The sequence below is a fragment of the Hylobates moloch genome, unplaced genomic scaffold (genome assembly GCF_009828535.3).
Source record: "Hylobates moloch isolate HMO894 unplaced genomic scaffold, HMol_V3 SCAFFOLD_20, whole genome shotgun sequence".
Classification (NCBI taxonomy): domain Eukaryota; kingdom Metazoa; phylum Chordata; class Mammalia; order Primates; family Hylobatidae; genus Hylobates; species Hylobates moloch.
In genome coordinates, this window is record NW_026652295.1 from 1,412,886 (window position 1) to 1,431,282 (window position 18,397).

At 50.8% G+C, this 18,397-nt stretch overlaps 1 protein-coding gene across 2 annotated transcripts in view; it reads right to left on the reverse strand.

Moving 5' to 3' along the window:
- Positions 1-18,397, reverse strand: part of GMDS (GDP-mannose 4,6-dehydratase) — a 693,428-nt gene that overhangs the window by 55,526 nt on the left and 619,505 nt on the right. The window contains exons 10-11 of one of the 2 annotated variants that reach the window (XM_032141459.2): positions 7,004-7,072; positions 6,349-6,774 (exon numbers count right to left, since the gene is read on the reverse strand). The exons of the other annotated variant lie outside the window; for it this stretch is intronic. Of the exons in view, the coding sequence (XP_031997350.1) occupies positions 6,712-6,774; positions 7,004-7,072 (132 nt within the window). The 3' untranslated portion in view covers positions 6,349-6,711. Of the gene's footprint in view, positions 1-6,348; positions 6,775-7,003; positions 7,073-18,397 lie in introns of those variants that run through there. 2 annotated transcript variants of the gene reach the window in all.

Consider the following 18,397-nt stretch of genomic DNA (forward strand, 5'->3'; position numbering starts at 1 on the left):
TCCTGCCCCCACAGAAGGCTGTGGCGCCCCGAAGTTTCTCTGGGATGTCCCCACTCCCAGCCCAGCTCAGGGGCCTGCATGCCTGCCCTCCACTGCACCATCCGGGGGATGGGCCGGATGCAGCCCTGATGCGGAGCTTGCGCCCAGGCCTCAACAGACTTGGGGCCACACTGCAGCCGGACAGGCAGGTTCCAGGTCCTAGTCGGCTGGGAAAGAAGCAATACTTAAGTAAATGAATTCCAGCTCCAAAACCCATTCAGGAAAATGAAAGCAGCTTCTCCACGAACCTTCTCAACGTGATTACGAGTGGAAAATTGAGCAAAACGTACCATATCCACCTTATTGGAAACCAAAGTACGACGCGGAGAGCATACAGCTCAATTTAAGACCTTTGTTGTGCTCCTTTCCCATCTTACCCTGGCCCCAAAGAAACCCTCTGGTTTATATTATTTTTTTGGTTGTTTACTTGATTTTTTCCCTCACTGATTTCAAATTTGCAGCATATTGAGCGTATTATGGGAGTGCAGTAGGATCTGGAATTTCCTTGCACGTAGACCTGGCCCTGTCTTGGAGAAGGCTGGAGCTCACACAGGGAGACACAGCCAGAGAGAAGAGGCTGGGTCTGTGTGGTCCTTGGGGAGGGCTTGGAATTGTTCCCAGCTCAGAATCTCCCTGCCTGGGGTTGGGAGGGTGACCTGGCAAGCCTCAGTGGGGCTTCTCCCTGGCCCCCTCCTGGTCCAGAGGATGTCTCCCTTTCTCCAAAGAGCATCTTCTCTCTCTGGCCTGTCCGTGGGCCCCTCCAAGCCCACTGGTCCCCATGGGTGTCATTAGGACTTGACGGGTCCACCCTCTCCTGCAGCTGCCACTGCAGGCCGCTCCTACTGAGGGGACTCAGTGGGCTGCTCCTTGGCCCCCTAAGTCAACACAGCTTGGTGCTACTTGGGTGGGCATGGGAGAGCAATTTGTGAACCCAGCAAGTGAGCATCAGAGCGGGAGCCAGGACCAGGCAGTGAGGCCTCTGGCTTGACCCAAGTGGTGGGACCCCAGGCAGGGCCTAGAGAGGCGGAGGAGGCTCCAGGGAGGGGCTCCAGCGGGGTGGTTATGTGGTTCCATGCACTCAAGGTTGGGAAAGGAAGGAGTGTTTTGGAGAGCTTTGAGGACGACTTAGATCCCGAGATTGGGGAGAGGGAGATGGAAAGAGAGGGGAGGGAAGAAGTGGAGAGAGAGACATACCCCCTCCCATTACCTACCCCGGGGAAAAAGCAGGAAAACCAACACATTTAGCGCCATTAACTCTTGAGGCCTCCACATTTCCTTCAGTATAAAAGCACGTCATTGGTCCCGGAGGCTGTGCCGGGGCTCGTTAAAGGCTACAAACAAACCGGACGGGTGGGAAGCACGTTTCAGCGGCGACTGGATTTTTAAAAATCTGCTGGTAGAGTGAAAACAAAAATTGTCCTCCAAGTTGGCAAAATCGGCGTCCCAGACGGTGCGCAGAAGGGTCCTGCGAGGCCTGTCCCCGGAGCCCCGCGCCAGTCCTGGAGGCCCGGCTGGGTCCGCAGCCCGGTGTTCACTCGTGGGTCGGGCCCGGCCGCGGGGTCTTGCCGCAGCCGGGACACTCAGGACAGCAGCGGCTGGGGAGCCGGGGCCAGGGGCTTCCTTGCGATGCCAATGATTTTTATTATTATCACTCGCAAACGACACACGCGGCCAAGGCCGGGCCTCACAGTGGCTGTGCAGATCGTCGCGTGGAGGAATGCGCGCTAACGCAGGGGCGAGGGGGGCGCGCCCGGTGTCCCAGGGAGAGCTTAGAAGGAAGACGCCCACCGTGGTTCCCACAGTCAGGGACAGTCTGGGTACTAGAAATTCCCAGAGAGAACTCGAGGGGCTGATGTCCTGGGTCACCAGTCCCTGGTGCCTGTGGGGCTTCCTGCGCGCCCACCCCCATCCCCCCCCTCCCCCCTCTCAGGTTCGACGGATTCTCCCGGAGGCGCAGGACAGTGATTTACAGTAAGTGTTTGGTGACAGTGGAATAACGTGACAGTCCGCTGCATTTGCCAGCTGGCTCCTGGGCGGGCCCACCCGCCCGGCCCGACCCGAGTCGAGTCTTCGGAGCCGCCGGGTAAAGCCCCCTCCCCCGCCCCGGTGCAGCCCCGCGTTCCCCGCGCCCGGCGCTGCCGGGGAAAAGTGGCACAACAGGAAAGCCTCGCCAGAAGGCCCTTCCCAGTCGGCTTCCTCGCCATAAAAAGCCAGACTCCAGCCGAGGTCCTGACCCCTTCCAAATATACATTCCCTTGCCCGCGGCCCGCCACTCCCGCCCGGGCCTCGGGCTGTGCAGCTTCCTCCTAGGCCTGCCCGGGCCCATGCCTCCCCCGAAGCGGCGGGAGTCGGTGCAGCCCCAACTTCTATTGCGTGTCCCAGTTCGCCAACCAGCTTTGCTCGCGTGCCGTTGGCCCGGAGGCTGCCGCGCCGGTCTCTGCGTGCGCCTGAGCGCACTGGAGCATTTGCGAGGCCAGGGCTGCTGACGGCGAGACGATTACTTTGATGAACACGGTGCTTCAGTGCCGCCCCAGCTCTCCGCCCGAGCTGGAGGTTGGGGCGCGCTAAGCCGCAGCGCCTGGACAAGTGCGCGGGCCGGAGCCGCCCAGGCTTGCACCCAGGGGCTTGCGGCCGGCGCATGCGCACGCGCGGTGGCGGGTCTGCAGGCCCAAAGGCCCGGCCCCTCCCTCAAAACCGGAGCGGGGAAGCCCAGGGGCTGAGAGCCTCGCCCCGGGTCGCAGGAACTGAGGAGCGCGGACGCGGGCAAGCTAGGTCTTACCACCTGCCGTCGGGGCTCCTCCCCGCAGCAGCAAAGGGGTCCCAGTGCCCGTGGCAGTGCACGCCCAAGCGGACACGCTGGCTCCCAAATTCAGAGATCAAAGGGGCAGCTGAGAACGGGGCGTCCGCTGTGTGTGACCCCTGACCGTGGAGGAAGGGCGGGAGCCGAGAGTCGGCGGTGGGGCTTGGGGTCAGGCCCCGGTCGTCGGCTCTCAGTAAAGGCGCTCTAGCCCGGGAAGGGGGTGAGGGTGGGTGGCCTGCCCCTGCCGTCGTAGTCATACCTGGGACGTTGAAATGGGCTTTGGGGATAGAGCTCACTCCCAGCGCGCCCCACAGGAGAAGCCCGCAGCTCAGGCCTGGGCCGTGCAGACACCCCTGGGCGAGCTCGGGGGCCGAGGATAGCAACACGGCCCGAGGTCCAGTCGCGAGTAATAACCCCGACAGCACGGCCCCTCAAGACGTGTTCCGGGCACCGGGGGTGTGAGTGGGGAGGCCTCGGGCCTTGGGCCTGCTTGGCACGGGGCGGGGGCGCCTCCTGCAACTCCTGGAGATCAGGCCCAGACCCCGGGTGTTCTCAGGGGACACCGTGGACGGTGGACCAGTTCCTAGCACCGTTTTGTCCCCCATTGTCGCTGCTACTTGTTAAAAGTATTAGCGACCCCCGTGATGACAATCCACAATTTTTGGAGGGTGCGGGTGGCATGTACGGACGTGAAGATCTCTTTGTAAGGCACGTCCACGCACACACAGGGACACTGATTTTGTAAAACCTAGATGGGCGCTGCCACCACCCCTCCATGCCACCCGCGTACCAGTCAAGGCTGCAGGTTGTAGAAAATACGTGGACGTGTGTGGGCTGCACCTTAAAACAGAATTCACCCGGTAGGCACTCCCAAATCCAAATAAAGTGCGTAGGGTGCTTTGAGACTTAGGGGGAGGGGTGTTAAAAAAGTTACTTGTAAACAATACGTTTAAGGTTATTTTCAAGTGAATGTTTAAAGTGTTGCCTGCTCCAAGCTCTAACACATTAGTGTTATAATAACACTCCTTGCATCTGCCAGGAGCCCTCCAACTGGCTGCCAGAGGTTCCACGAGGTTCGTGGTGGTTGGTGTAGGCGAAGGCTACTGAAAGGGGCGAAAAAGAACCCAAAGCCATGCATGTAGGGTTTGCTAGCGCCGACCCGCTCCTCGCCAGCGCCCGAGGCCAAGCGGACCCGGCCTTCCGAAGGAGCCATCTTGCGCGCAGCACCAGCGGCCCACGCCCTTTAGCACTCCCTTAAGGTCGCGCAGCCTGCACGGCTGAGCCTGAGCCCCTAAACAGCTGCAGAGGTGTGACAGGTTTATTATGCTGGGTTTAGCTCGCTCGTAATTCCTTAAAGACAAAGGGCAGCAGAGAGAGCCCGCGATGGGGCCTGGCCTGCGGGTCAGACAGCCGCTGGGAGGCCCGGGTTCCACGCACCTCCTGCACAAACTCGGGCAAGACTGCTTTGCCATGGTGTGTGAGTTTAACTGCAGGTTTAACTTTCTGAGTTTTTCCTTAAAAATATCAAGGTGGAAGATGTTTTATAACATTTGAAACAAACAGCCAAAGTTTGGCAGAGCAGGAAAAAATAAGTTTACTGAAATTTAATTGAGATCTAAGACAGAAGAAACCTGTAATAAGAATTGTCTTGAAGGATGTCCAAATGAAATTCTCTCATAGCACAGAAAGATAAAAAATGCCGAAGTAAATCTATTCTCCTTTTCTCCCTTTAAACACATACACCAGGAAACCAAATGAACTCCCGCTCCTTCCATTACTCAGGGTGCGGGAGCAGTGAGAAGGTTGCAACCAAAAATACTTTAGTTTCCTTCAAACATGGATGCTGCCATCCGTTTGGAGAAGTAGTATTCAACATCATGGCTCAACTGGAGTTGCATAAACCCCTGCCTAGAATCTCTCCTGATTCTAGGTGTCCAAACAAGCAACACTGAATTAAACAGGGCCATGGCAAGCCTGAGGGCCCCTGGAATAGTCTCTCCTGGGTGTGGGAAGGGAGGTTCCGGTGGTCAGAAGAGCGAGGGTGCCTGCCCATCAGGGTCAAGGCTAAGAGGAATGTGGCTCTTTGTGAGATTTGTTGGAGGATGTGTGTGACAGTGGGTTTGGGAGTTGGGTTTGCAAGTGTTTGTGAGAATGTGTGACTGTGAGATGGCATGTTTGTGGAGTGTATGTGCACTTGTGAATGGATGTGCATGGATGTTTGTGTTTGAGCCAATGTGTGAGTATGTATCTGTGTGTGTGCCCAGTATCCCGCCCAGGCTCAGAGGCCCGGCCTCCCAGCAACCATGTGTTTCCAATTAGCAGCATCCCGCCTGGGAGTGCAGAGAAGGCGAGTCCTGGGGCAGCTTCTGAGGAGCGGGTGGGCTAGCTCAGGCCCCCCAGTTCTGCTCCATTGAGGGCGAGGCCGCCTGGCCAGCATGCTTTCACAGCGACTGGGCAGCCACACAAAGAGCCCTCTCTCCTGCGCCAGTCGTTGGAGACTCGGTCCTCCCCCAGATCATAAACCTGCCCGTGAAGACGTTCAGAAATAGTTTCCCCGCACTCACACACACATGTGCAAAGGCTGGAATTCCATTTGCTATAAAGTTTTATTTTATTTTGCTTGGAAGGGGAGTGAGGGGGAGAAGTGGTGTCCTGACCTAATTTGTTCTAGGGCAAAATACTGTGTTTCATGTAGAGGTATACACCTGTACACGAATCCTTGCTTGCTGCCTGTGGGTGTCCTGCACATGTGTGCGTCAGCCTACCTGTAGCTGTACACCATACACAGCTCAGGAGCACACACCTGTGGTCTTACCCAGGCCACCTAAATGATGCACTCAACGAAACCAGATCCAGAGATCTGAGGCTGAGCCTTAAACCTTTTTATTATAACTTCAAATGAACGCGGATGTCGTTCAAATGCATAGCACAATGTCTGGCATGTGTTAGGCCCTTAACATAAATGGCTGAATGAATACATTAAACTTAGATTTAAAAAGTGACCTAGTAGTAATAAGAAGAGGTTGGAAATAAGCTCTGTGTGAAAGATGCTAGACCACAAGGAAAGGCACAGGCTCAGCGACCTCTGGGTAACCTGGTGGCTTTGCCATGGAATGTTCCAGCAGTATTTGCTTACCTTCAAGTTTCTTCTTCTGACCCCCCTCTATTTCTCAAGACTTCTTTTCAGATGGTGAGAGTCCTTGGGTTCTAATTATAGTCAGCAGAGACCAGCCAGGGTGTGAATTCCTCCCTCCTGCAGGAACTAGGTTTCCAGAGTGACTTGTCACCAGGAGGGGAAAGAAATGTCCCAGGCAAAGACTAAGGAGGAGGCTCCCGGAGCACCCCCGCCCCCCTTAGCCTTGCAGGAGTCCTCCCACCAAGAGCTTTCTCAAAACAGGGCAAGGCCTGACCACAGCGATCTCATTGCAAGGCCTGGATTGTGGGGTTGTTTGGGGACCCTTACCGCCGTGTTCATAACTTGGAGAAAACATCCACACCGACCCTGGAAATGCTACTTCACAGAAAGACCATTTTTAATATGAAAAGAGAAAAACAATTTGAAGGCCCCACAATTTGTTGTCTAACAACATAATTTCAAGTAAAGTGAATGTGATTAAAACATCTTGATTTCACAAAGCCATTCAGAGGAGGCTTCGACAAAAGCAAAGCGACCCAAACCCTGGAGGGTCACATCCCGGCTGCTACAAACCTCGGCGGGGCGGCCCCGCTCCTGCGGCAGGGACAGCGCAGCGGCAGCAGGGGCCGCAGGGACCCCGCAGATTGGCACGCCCCTCCCCATCCCCACAGCACGTCTGCACCGGCGACTCTACGGGGATTGTAGCCGGAGGGCGGGCCGGGCTCCGCGGCGCTGCTCAGGCATTGGGGTTTGTCCTCATGAGCTCCACGTCGGCGTGCACCATCTCCCTCACCAGCTCCTGCAACACAGGGGTGGGCGTGAGGGAGGAGCTTCTGCCACTCTCTCCTGGTGACACCCCACCCCGGGCGTCAGCCCCAGAGAGGCCTCCGCGTCGTCCTTCCAGCTCCCCCCACTTCTCCCGCACCCGCCCTCTGGGCTTTGGGCATCTCAGGCGCCCAACCCTGACAGCTGCCGCCCTGCAGCCCGGGGCCCCGCAGCGGGCAGCGTGCGCCCTAAGAGATACTCACATCGAAAGCGACCCGGGGCTTCCAGTTCAGCTTCTGTTTCGCTTTGGTGCAGTCGCCCTGCAGAAAGTCCTAGGGAAGAAGAGGTGGAGACGAAGCAGGCGTGGGTCGTGGTGGGGGGCAGCAGGTCCCGAGCCCCGGGAACTCCCTCCGCTCCCTCTGGGCGCACAAGCCTCCGGGTTTCCCCGCTTTCAGTGCCTGCTGCGCGCGTTCAGTCGCGGCTCTCGGCGCCGTAAATCAATGTGCTGTGCGGGCCCGTGAGGACCATGACAGCGATCCATCCCCAGCTACCTCCACCCCTCTTCTCCCCCAACGCGTCCCTTGGGCTCTTAATGCTTTTTTTTTTTTTTTTTAACATGAAGTTGTCAGGGACGCTACTATGAGAACTGTTTCGAATTACTGCACTTCTCCGGCTGGGAGGGAAGTGAGTAAATCACCAGGCGCCCCTCCCAGTTGCCCGTGTCCCTGCGCCGCTCAGCTCCTGCCGCAGGGCTGGCCGCGCCAAGCGCCCATCCTCCCCAAAGCCACCAGCCCCGCGGGGAAGGGACTCGGGGTGTGGGGCGCGAGGTCCCAGGACTCGGGGACCCCTCTATCTCGGCGGGAGCGTGCGACCCTCTTTCTAATGCGGCCGTGGATGTTTCTTACCGGGCCGCAGCCAAGCGCGGTTCTTCCTGGGCGGTGGCTTTGGGCTTTTCGTACCCACAGTAAAGTCAGTTCACATCGCCTCCCGCACACACACGCGTTCATAAAACGAAACTGGAGTTTCATGAAGCAATACTTAGCCTTAGCGTCCAGGAACTCTATAGACGGTCTATTCTATTCTACCCCTATTCTACTCGGTTCGATTCTGTTCCTAAGAAAATGCTGATCTCGACCCACTTGTCCTTCCGCGATCCAGCACGGAGCTGCAGCCAGCAGCTCTGCAGGACCCCGCACTGCGCGCCACCGTCCCCTCTGGGAGTGCCTCCCTCCTTCCGCTTTCCCCAACTGCTCCACTCGAGGAAACAAGGGCATTTCATTTCCATCGACTTAAGAGGCTTCCTGGGAAGGAAGGCTGGCTAAAAGAAACCAGCGGAGAAGAACTTAATCCCGCTCTCAGCCGCTACTCACCAATGTCTTTGTTACAGCTCTGTGAAGACTGATTTACATGAAGACAGATGAGAATTTCAAGATGAATTACAAAATAGGAAAGAAGGAAGAAAGGAAAGGAGAAAGGAAGGAAAGGAGGGAAGAAAGAAAAAAGACTGAGATACATAATTGTTAGAAGTGAGATAAATATTTAGCTTTTCCATACACAAATGTACTCATCAAATAACACATAAGATGTGATTCCTCGAGATAAACCGAATGCGAAGGCAGTATGAAAATAGCCGATCTTTAAAGGTGAGAAATACTCGATCATTCTATTTCAGCTACATACAAATTAAAGAACAGCCTAAAAGGAGTTTCATCGTGTGAAAGTAACAGTAAAGCTGCCACTGAAAGCCTTTCCTGCTTATTTTCTTCAGACTTCCCTGAAACTTGGCAGGTGGGGGAATTTGTTCTAGATTCATGATGGGAAAGGTCGGGAGGGCAGGGGTAGGACCTGCTTTGCCCTGGGTTTGGAGCTCACCTTCTCTGCTAAGCCTTCTAGAGCAGAGGCTGTCGGGGTCCTACTGAATGTCTGCACCGTGGGCTTGAAATGGGGCTGCAGCAGTACACGCAGCGACTCTCACTCTTGTTCTCATCATCCATCACTACTTTTTCAAACGCTTTGCATTTCGCAATACACTAAAGTACCAGTTTCCTCCCCAGAGTGTTAATAATACTAAAACAAGTTATTTCTGCTGGCCCTGAAAGTCCATACACAGATTCTACAGGAAAAGTAGAATACAAAAAGTAGTAATTAGCAATTTAACATAGCGCTACAAGGAAACAGCAATATAAGCAGAAAAACAAAGTAATTTATTTTTCTTTCCCCTCCCTAAATAAACTTGTATATATTTCTACAGGCTTCTATTTTTCTATAAGCGTCACACAAAGATACTCATTCTTTTTCCCCAGAGGAAGCTGTGCAATGTGGAGTCATGCAGCCCACCCCTCCCCTCTCTCAATCCTATAGCAGCTAGATGGTGTGGAGAAACATGGTTATTGTTTAATCACATCACACTGGCTGTAAATCAACCAGCACGGCATAGGATGCAATTCATGGCTGTGAACTCATAGTTAGCAAAACCCTAAAACCCAGTTTGGCTTCAAATAATCTTGGTAGGCTTGGGAAATGGAGCTTTGTATTGTAATTATGTTTCCTGTAGTTTTCTACAAGTAGCTCACAATATAAAAACAACCAGGGAACTACAATTAAGGAAAAAGAAAAATGGTTTTCAAAGGCTTAGAAACAGACATTGCTACCATACACTGTAAAAGTATTTCATTGAAACCAGAGACGCACCCAGTTAAACTTCTCAATTTAGTTTTGAGCCTAGCTCCAATACTGCAGTCTAGCTGCTTCCTTTAACCTTCTGCCAAGGCTCTGTCTCCCTGAAATTTAATTAGACCAAGAGACCTTGGGAAGAAAAAGGATGAGGTCCCCTCTGAACAAAACATCGGCTCTCTGTGCCAGCTGTTCCTAGGCTGACATCTGGACTGGGCAGTAAGCTTATGTTCCAATCAACTTTTAAGGAAAGATTACGAGCATCCCAGCTTGTTTTACACTTAACTGTTCCTGAAGGAATTTCTTACTTCTTCCCATTGTGTCATTTATAGAAAAGATATAGTCAGCGGTTCATCCTGCAAGGTTCTAGGCACAGGACATACTTAAAGGGTGGCGTGGGGAGGGCCTGTGTGGGACAGTGCACACAGCTCTAGAGGGAGAGCAAGGATGTGGATTCCCTTCTTTAAATAAGGCTTCCTCTGGGCTGAGAAGGAATTAGGTGGTGGAAACTGCTCATACAACGGGGTCCGAACTGCTGTGCTCAGATACAGAACTGTGAGGAGTGAGAGCGGAGCGTGGGCCATGATACACGTTCCTTTAATCTTTACCTCCCTCTTAAAGATTTTTGAACTTCCACAAATCCCCTCCACTAGGGTATAATCAGCTCCTAAGGACCAGAGAGAAGAATAAGCTTATCTACTGCGCTCTTTTCTTCTTTTTTGACAGCTCGGTTCCTTCATTATACATACGCTTACAGCCTTAGTATGACAACGGGGGCAAAAGCTGAATTAAAGTGATGATTTTATGTACAGCTTCCCAAAAGGACTTCCACCAGTGCAACTGGGTGGTCTGGAGCTTTTCTTGAAAAAAGAGAAAATAAAGCTTTGAGAAAAATTTAAAGTATTTCTATGTGAATATGACATTTCCTGAACTCTGGCTTCTGGTGTCTTCACTGTTTTCATTGCTATTCCTTAGGTGAACTATACGGTTTCAATATGTAATTTATAATTGTCAAATTCAATTAGGTTTAACTGAGCATTTTACAGCAGCAAAACAGCAGGAGCAATGTCTCTGTCCACACAGCCCTTCAGATTTCTGACTCACGGACTGTGTGTATTCATTTGACCTTCGGGAGTTGTCCTTTAGCTGTATCATCCAGGCATACATTTACAGAGCTGCAAACAGCAGCATGGAGGAGGGCATGTTTGGCTGCAGCCATTTTTTAGGCTTTCCTGGCTTATGTTCTTGTTAAAGTGAACTGATAAAGAGCCAGACCAAATGCTGGAAAAGTCATTAAGCCCGTTTCTGAGCCCACAGTAGTTAACGCAAACTCCAGAAAAGGAGAGACCAGAGTGTGCCATTATCTTCTACCCTAACGACAGGTCCCTTTCCTCAGATCTCTTCCATCTAGATAACAACGCAGCTTTAAAATCACACTGGTTAGTTTTCATTCCTTCCCCCGATGTTATTTTGATCATTCTTTAACACATTCATTGCCTTTGATACTCCCACCTCCATACCACTTTCTCTAAAACCATTGTGGGGAATGCTATTAAACAGATTGTATCACATAGGATGATTTTTTGAAGCTGACGGTCTCATTTCATTTTCTCCCCTTTTCACTGAGTTTGCTTTGGGAAAACCTTAATATTTAGTTCAAACTAGGTGTTGGATGCCACATTTCCTCAACAGGTCTGCTTATAAGGTTTGCAAAGAACATCTGTTTAGGTGGAGAAATATTCTAAGAGTATGAGATCTTTTGGCAGATTATTGTTGAATTTCTAATGTCCATCTTGGAAGAAATTGACTCTTGAGTGCTATAAATAGGAGAAGATGTATGGACGGGGATGTTACTAAGGAAAGCCGAGACTGATGAAAGCCTTCGCGAAATATCTTTAGGAATTTCAGATACAGAGCTGTGAGTGGCACTGAATATTCTTTTTTTTTCCCTTCTACTTTTCTTAGAAAAGCAAAATTGAGGAATAGCTCAGGTTCCAAGGGAATAAAAGAATGCCAGTGAATTTGGTTCTTGATCCAACTTTCTGCTAGTGTAGAGTGAATAGGAAAGCTTGACTCTTGGGCTAATGTTTCTTTTTCAGAAAGGCAGAGCTGCTAAACAACAACAAAAAGCCTCAGGAAAAAGCTCTCAAGTCGCACAGAATATCCTAGTCAAGATTCCAGATAGTTGAGAATAAGACTGGGAAATAACAAAAAATGAATTCTGAAAGATCCCCCAGAAAATTTGCAATATACGCCATCTCTTCTTGGGTGTAGCTGGAAGCCTTACATGCTCACGAATTTATCCTTTGGTTTAATCCTTCCCAAAGAGGGAGCGAATGTCCGAGCAGTAAGAAATGCTGTGGTGTTAACAGCGGTAATGAACATTCCCCCTCGGTTCCCTTACTGCTGTCTATCCACACAAACCGAAGTGGAAGTCAGACCTCTCCTTTAATGACAAGGGGTGATAAGAGAGGAGAAGAAAACAGCAGGTGGTCCTGTCTGCTCAGGAAGCGGACTCGGTGGGACTGTCCGTCAACAGAGGCTAACAGAATGCTGGCAGCGCTGAAACAATGCTCAGGCAGCCTCAGGGAAATGGAGTCAGTCAGCACTGGCCTGAGGAGGGTGCAGGCAGTGGAGAGGAAGTGGCAGAGGGAGGAGCAGGCCCTGCACCATCGCCTCGTCTGTAGCCACCCTTATGGAGGCTGCTGTGTGGCAATCAGCAATGGCGTAGACTTGGAATAAAACCACCACTGGACACTCCCACTGTCGCCACTGTCACCTCTGCTGGGAGCCTCCTTAGATGACTCAGGATGTGCGGTCCAGTCCTCCTGGAGGTGCCTAATGGGCACTTTAAAATCCTCTGACCACCCCTCTCGCTGATCCCACTTTTCTGATGGGATCTCAGTTGGTAGAATTTGTCATTTGGGATCAGCAGCTGTTAAGCACTACTAAACAAATGGAAAGAAATGCATCCATCCATATGCATGCCCCAGAAACCAGCGACAAAGTCCGGCTAGTACAGTAGAGCTTTCGTGGAAAGTAAATGAGAACACGGTCTTCATTATGTGCCTACTTGTCAATAAAGCTTAGGGTGGTAAAAAAAAATTACAGGTGTTCACTTCATGAAAGGAGAACTTAATGGCATGTATAGTGCAACCTATATATAAATGGATCTTTTTTCATTTATATTTTAAAAATATGGTTGATATAGTTGACATAAAACAAGAATTGTAGTTAGGTGAAAAAAGGGCTCTGTAAGCTACACAGACAACATAATTATTTAGGAGAAATACAGGATTTAAGCAAGTCAACTTCCTTTTAAACAAAGTTTTAAAACGTATTCTGGAGAAAGCCCTTCTAGCAGACATGCTGGAGATGTGTGGAGATGAGCGCAGCAGTCCTCTTTCCTCCATGGGATGAACCGCATGTGGTCTAGGCAGTTTATGCCACCCCAAAGCTTGTTCCTTTCCCCAGACCAGGCGGTTGCCCTGGCCGCGTCCGCCTGCCCATTGGCTGCCTGGCCTTTGACTGGGACAGAGGAGCACGCCCCCCACCTCCTGAGTGGGTCCCAGCCCAGGAACATGCCCACTCTCTACCCTGTCCAGCCCTGTGCAACTTTGAGGCCTTCCCCGTTCAACCAGGCGGCAGTCTGAGCCAGCTGAGCAGAGGAAAGCACTTCTCAGAGGCTGCGCTGGGAAGCTTTTCGGGAGCTGCCTGCTCTCAGGTAGATGTCTATGGTTTCTTTAAATGAAATAACCATATAAGACTTTGGGGATGTCATCTTGCATCATACATATTTACAAGGTGCTGTGTCTGTCTGTACCTGTTCTACATCTATAATTGCAATCGTGGAGTTAATTTTTTGTTAGCTTTATTTCTTGATCCCTGGTGCTTACAGTAGCATCAACCTGGGGAAAGCTAGATTAATCCCTGTAACTAGAGCCCTCTTGGTTCCGGTTACTTCACTGATCTCCACTCTGACTAGCTGAGCTAGGGGGCGGCTGACTCATAGCTGTGATGCAGGGGTCATTTAATGAAAAGGAGATAAGGTTGTCAGTGACCTCAGCACTCCAGGCTTCAAAGCCAGCACCATCTTGGTCGGAAATTACTGGTTACTGTTAATAACTGGATCTAGGGTGTAAAGATTTATCCGTGCTGGAAGGAGGTGGCAAAACCCCGAGGACAGGAGATAAAGCGCCTTTGAGTGGACCGATTAGGGACTCTTGTGACATCGCTGGCAAGTGGCACCCTGGATACAAGAGGCAGGCCGCTGTGCTCTTGCCACTTAGGGCTTTCTACCCTCAAAGCGCTTTATAGACATCAGCTAATTAAACCACAAAACAATCACATCCAAAATGCAACTTAAGAGGTTTTGTATCTGTTGCAGGTGGCCTCTTTTCTAGAGATGAAAGTTCTGTGCAAAGCAAAGTATCTCGGAGGTAAAAGCTAAAGTACTTGTCATCTGGCTTATCTTTACCCTGAATCTTCTCATCTAGGAATGCCTACCTAGGCCACAGGGGATCCTGAATTGCATAAGAGGAAGGTAATTTTCCTTGCTTCCTTCTAGTTTGTTAGGAAATCTACCCACCTCTTAGAAATGCCCCCCCCCCCCACCGCCCCACTGCTTCGGACATGAGTACTACACAGTACAATATAGATGGGATTTTTTTCCTTTATGTTTTTTTCTCAATGTATACAGTATATTAAGTCCTCCAATTCAACACACCTCACTTCAATAATCCTTCCTTCCTTCCTCCCTCCCTCCCTCCCCTTCCTCCTTCTCCCCAATCCAAATATAAATAACATAACAGGGTCATTCAAACAGGGTCTATCAAACATATACCCACAGGCTCCTCCAAATATTCATTCCCTCAGCCACTTCTTAAGAAACTCAAGGCCTAGCCAAACACCTGACCACATCCAGATTCTTGCTTTTTGGCCATTTCTCTGGGGACTTTTATGTTGGAGAAAAGATTAAGACAATTACTATGATATTTGTTAGCCAATTTTTGGAGAGGTATGGAGAGGAGATGAGCATGATGGCGACTCTTTAGGTTTACTGTAATTCTATTATCACCCATTTGACCACCCATCGTCACAGGAAGGCTAACAGGGTTTTGTCAGGTGTCTATACTACATGGTCACCTGGCACTCCTTCTTTACATCTTCATGAGAGGAACAAAGTCCTTTACCGAAATGCATCTGCAGAGGTATTTCAGCCAAGCCAAGTACTTGAGAATGTCACAAAGTCATCTAGTGGTCAGGTTCTGCTGATTCCTAGTCCACCAGTCACAACACTCAATAGGACAAAACCCTCTGTGGAATGTGTTGTAAGCAATACACTTTACACACATTAATTTGAGTGGCAAAGAGGTCTCTAAGTAATAGATGGTATCAATACACAGAAATACCAACTTAATGCTGGATGGAAACTGACACAGAAGAGTCCATATTGTACATATTGCATGATTTGCTGTATGTGAGGTCCCAGAAGAGGCATCCATGGTTATAGAAGCGAGACTGGAGGACAGGGGAGGAGTACTGACTGGGAAGGTTCACCAAAGAACTTTCTGGAGTGATGAAATGCTCCTTATATGAATAAGAGTGTCGGTTACATGAGTGTGTGCATTTGTCAGAACAAACTGTGCATTTCACAGTATCTGGATTTTATCTCAATACAAAAATTTGGCCAGGTGTGATAGCTCATGCCTGTAATCCCAGTGCTTTGAGAGGCTGAGGTAGGAGGATTGCTTGAGGCCAGAAGTTTGAGGCCAGCCTGGGCAATATGGCAGGACCCTGTCTCTATAAAAAAACTTTAAAAAATTAGCTGGGTGTGGTGGCACTTGCCTGTGGTCCCAGCTACTTGGGAGGCTGAGGTGGGAGGACTGCTTGAGCCCAGGAGTTTGAGGCTACAATGAGCTATGATTACACCACTGTACTCTAGCCTAGGTGACAGAATGAGACCTTGCCTCTAAAAGAAGAAAAATTCTTAGACACAACCAACATGGAGACATTGCTGGAGAGACCTGGAATCACAACGTGGCTCATCCACTTAACTCTTTCTTAATAACTGTGAGATTCAGGTTTTAAATCTGTCAAATGGGGACAGCAAGGCTTGCAAAGTTGTTTTGAGAATTCAAAATTGCACAGGAAAAGCAGCTAGAACCATTTGTAATTCATCCTGTACAGGCTTTCCATTGAGGCTATTATTTATCACTAAAATGTAGGAAAAACGATTCTTTTAATTTCTTGTAGTAACATCATGGATGAAGATGTAATATTTTTAAGTGGGCTGTTTTATAGTTTTTCTTTGATACTTACACGCAACTTTTACCCTGCACCCCAAACCTTCCTCTAATTTTAGATAATCATTTTCTGAATAGCTATAACAGAGTGCAGAAGATTTTGTACTCTGCTGTCCCTCAATTTCCGCAAACATTTCACAGTGTCTTGCTTGCTCGTTGCCACATATTTACTGCTTTAGGCCTTGGGGAAGCAAACATGGACAAGAGAAGGCCACGGCTGTCATGAAGCCCATGTTCTAGGGGTTGACAGCACAAGAGTTTGTGGAGACCTGAGTTTCGGCTGATGGGAGCGTGAGGGAACGACTGCAGAGGGGGCTGGCTTGTTGGGAGGGCGGGAGGGCACTCTGTACTGGCTGGGTGGGCAAGGCCTTCCACAGACATCACTGGATCAGAGACCTGCACAATGTGCAGGGGCCGGTCACAGAAAGATCTGGGGTGTGAGGGTCTCTTGGGGACACTGCAGGTAAAAAGGCCATAAGGGAACCCCGGAGAGAAGGCTGCTGTGACTGGGCATGGGGAGTGAGGGGGAAAGGAGCCCATGACCACGAGGCTGGGAGGGACACAGAGGCAGGCACTGTTGGCCTCCCGGGTGGCTTCTGCCACGGAGCCCAGGCCTTTCCCAGCAAAGCCACGTGGTTGCGAGGCTCTGCTGTCTAGTCACAGTGACTGCCTTGGAGCACCTGCAGCCTGCAGGCTGTGGCTGGAGGTTGGAAAGCTGGCTACCTCAACTGGATGGAGTTTACAAGCCTGACTTTCTGGTGTCAATTTTTGAAAGTATGGAACTGACTATAAACTGACATTTAGCCGTGTGTCTTTTTAAAAAGGTGGACGAGTCATTCTTGCCCTGCATGGCCCAACTCTAATACATAATCCCTCTTCCCCTGGAAACTCTGCCACTCTTTCATGTGCTTGGGTCACCTAACCTTAAAGCACCTGGCGACTCAGGTGCAGGCCACTGCAGCGGGACTGCACCCAGCTGGCCCTGAAAGACATGGAGACTAGGGAGTCACCTGGCCATGCTATTCCAGCACCTGCGAGGGTGTGCCGTGAAAGGGCTGTCCCTCTTCTGGCCAAATGAGGACATGCTCAGCCTCTGAGGGCTACTGAGATGCCGCCCCACCCTTCATTTCCTCCTGCCTGCAGTGAAGCTGTGACCCTGAGCTCCCCTTGTTTGTTAAAGGCCTTCTCCTTTCCGAGTAGCTCTCAAGACGATGAGGCACAGCACTGAAACTTGCCTGGGTTTTGAAAACATTTTTACCATACTCTTGTGTGTGTGTGTCTCTGTCTCTCTCGGGGTGTGTCTCTCTGTGTCCATGTGTACCGTGTAAAAGTCCACTCATTTACAGTGAGAACCCGCTCAGTTTCAACTCCATCCTTCACTAGCCCAGCACATCCAATATGGAGTCTGGGCTTTGCTCAGAGCCATAGTGGGGTTTTGAGTGCTGGGGGCATATGCTGCGATGGATGAGTTCAAAGATGCCTGCAGATGCTGCCCTGTGGGTTAGAAAGAGGGGCAAGAGCGGGGAGAGACCAGCTAAGAGACGTCAGCCACAGATGTGGTGAGACACGATGGTGGCCTGGACACGAGGGGTGGGGAGGGGACATAGCGACGGAAAGGCATGGGTGAACTTGAGATGATCTTGGAGAAAGAGCAGAAAAGGCCTCCCTGGGGTTGCAGGCGGTGGTGAGGGAAAGAGGACTGACAGAGAATTCCTAGGATTTTCGTTTGAATGACAACCTTTTTATTCCTTTCAAAGACATTCTATAAGTCAACAATGCCAGAAGCGAAGTTCTCCTGGTGGAGTCTGCATGTGCCTCTCACCACAGCCCTGCCAGCATTACGTATCATCTCCTTTTTCAGGATTTCATGATTACAGAACAGGGACCCTTCCAAAACATCACTTCTAGAGAATCATTCCATGCAGCACACCTTCTTGTTTTGATCCTGATTTGAGGCCAAAGCCTCTCTGCTGAGAAAGTCTGCTTAGCTCTGGGAAAGGAGCTCCGTTTCCCATGTCCTGGCTATGCTCCTGTGAAAGGCAGGCTGAGGGGACACAGCTTGTCTTCTTCCGTGACCCTGGTCCACGGGACAGGCGAGGAAAGGGTTAAGGCAAGCTGTGTCCACTGCGCAACCAACATGGCCCACTTTCATCCTCCCGCTGCAGCAGGAGGAAGTCCGAGAGGGGGCCTTTCACATGACATCATAAAAGCCTGATTTATCGCCAGCCACCAAACATCTAGAAAATCATAACATCCTTTCAGGAAAATGCAGTGGAAAATAATCAGGCTGACTTTGATGGGAGCTTTGGTGGGGACTCCGAGTGCGACACTGTGCGGTGACCCTTGGGCAGGTGCTTTGTTTGCCGTCGGGGCCAGCCTCACTGACCAGGCTGAGGGTCTGTGCTGTGCAGAGCCCACAGGGGAGTGTGGCCCTCAAGTCTGCAAATGCAAACGAGAGCTTGGTTCATACTCTGCCAACTTCCCTAAAATGAATACCGCGGTGGATGTGAAAGTGCTTTGGAAAAGAGACAGCTCTATCCAGATGTGAGAAACTACTGATTACAGCCTTGTACATAACCCACAGCCACTCCAGGGAAGCAGGGCCGGGCCTCGGCACCTCCAACACTGCGTCTGGGAGTTGCTCTTCTCTGCTCTCAGCTGGGGCTATCTTTAAGACAC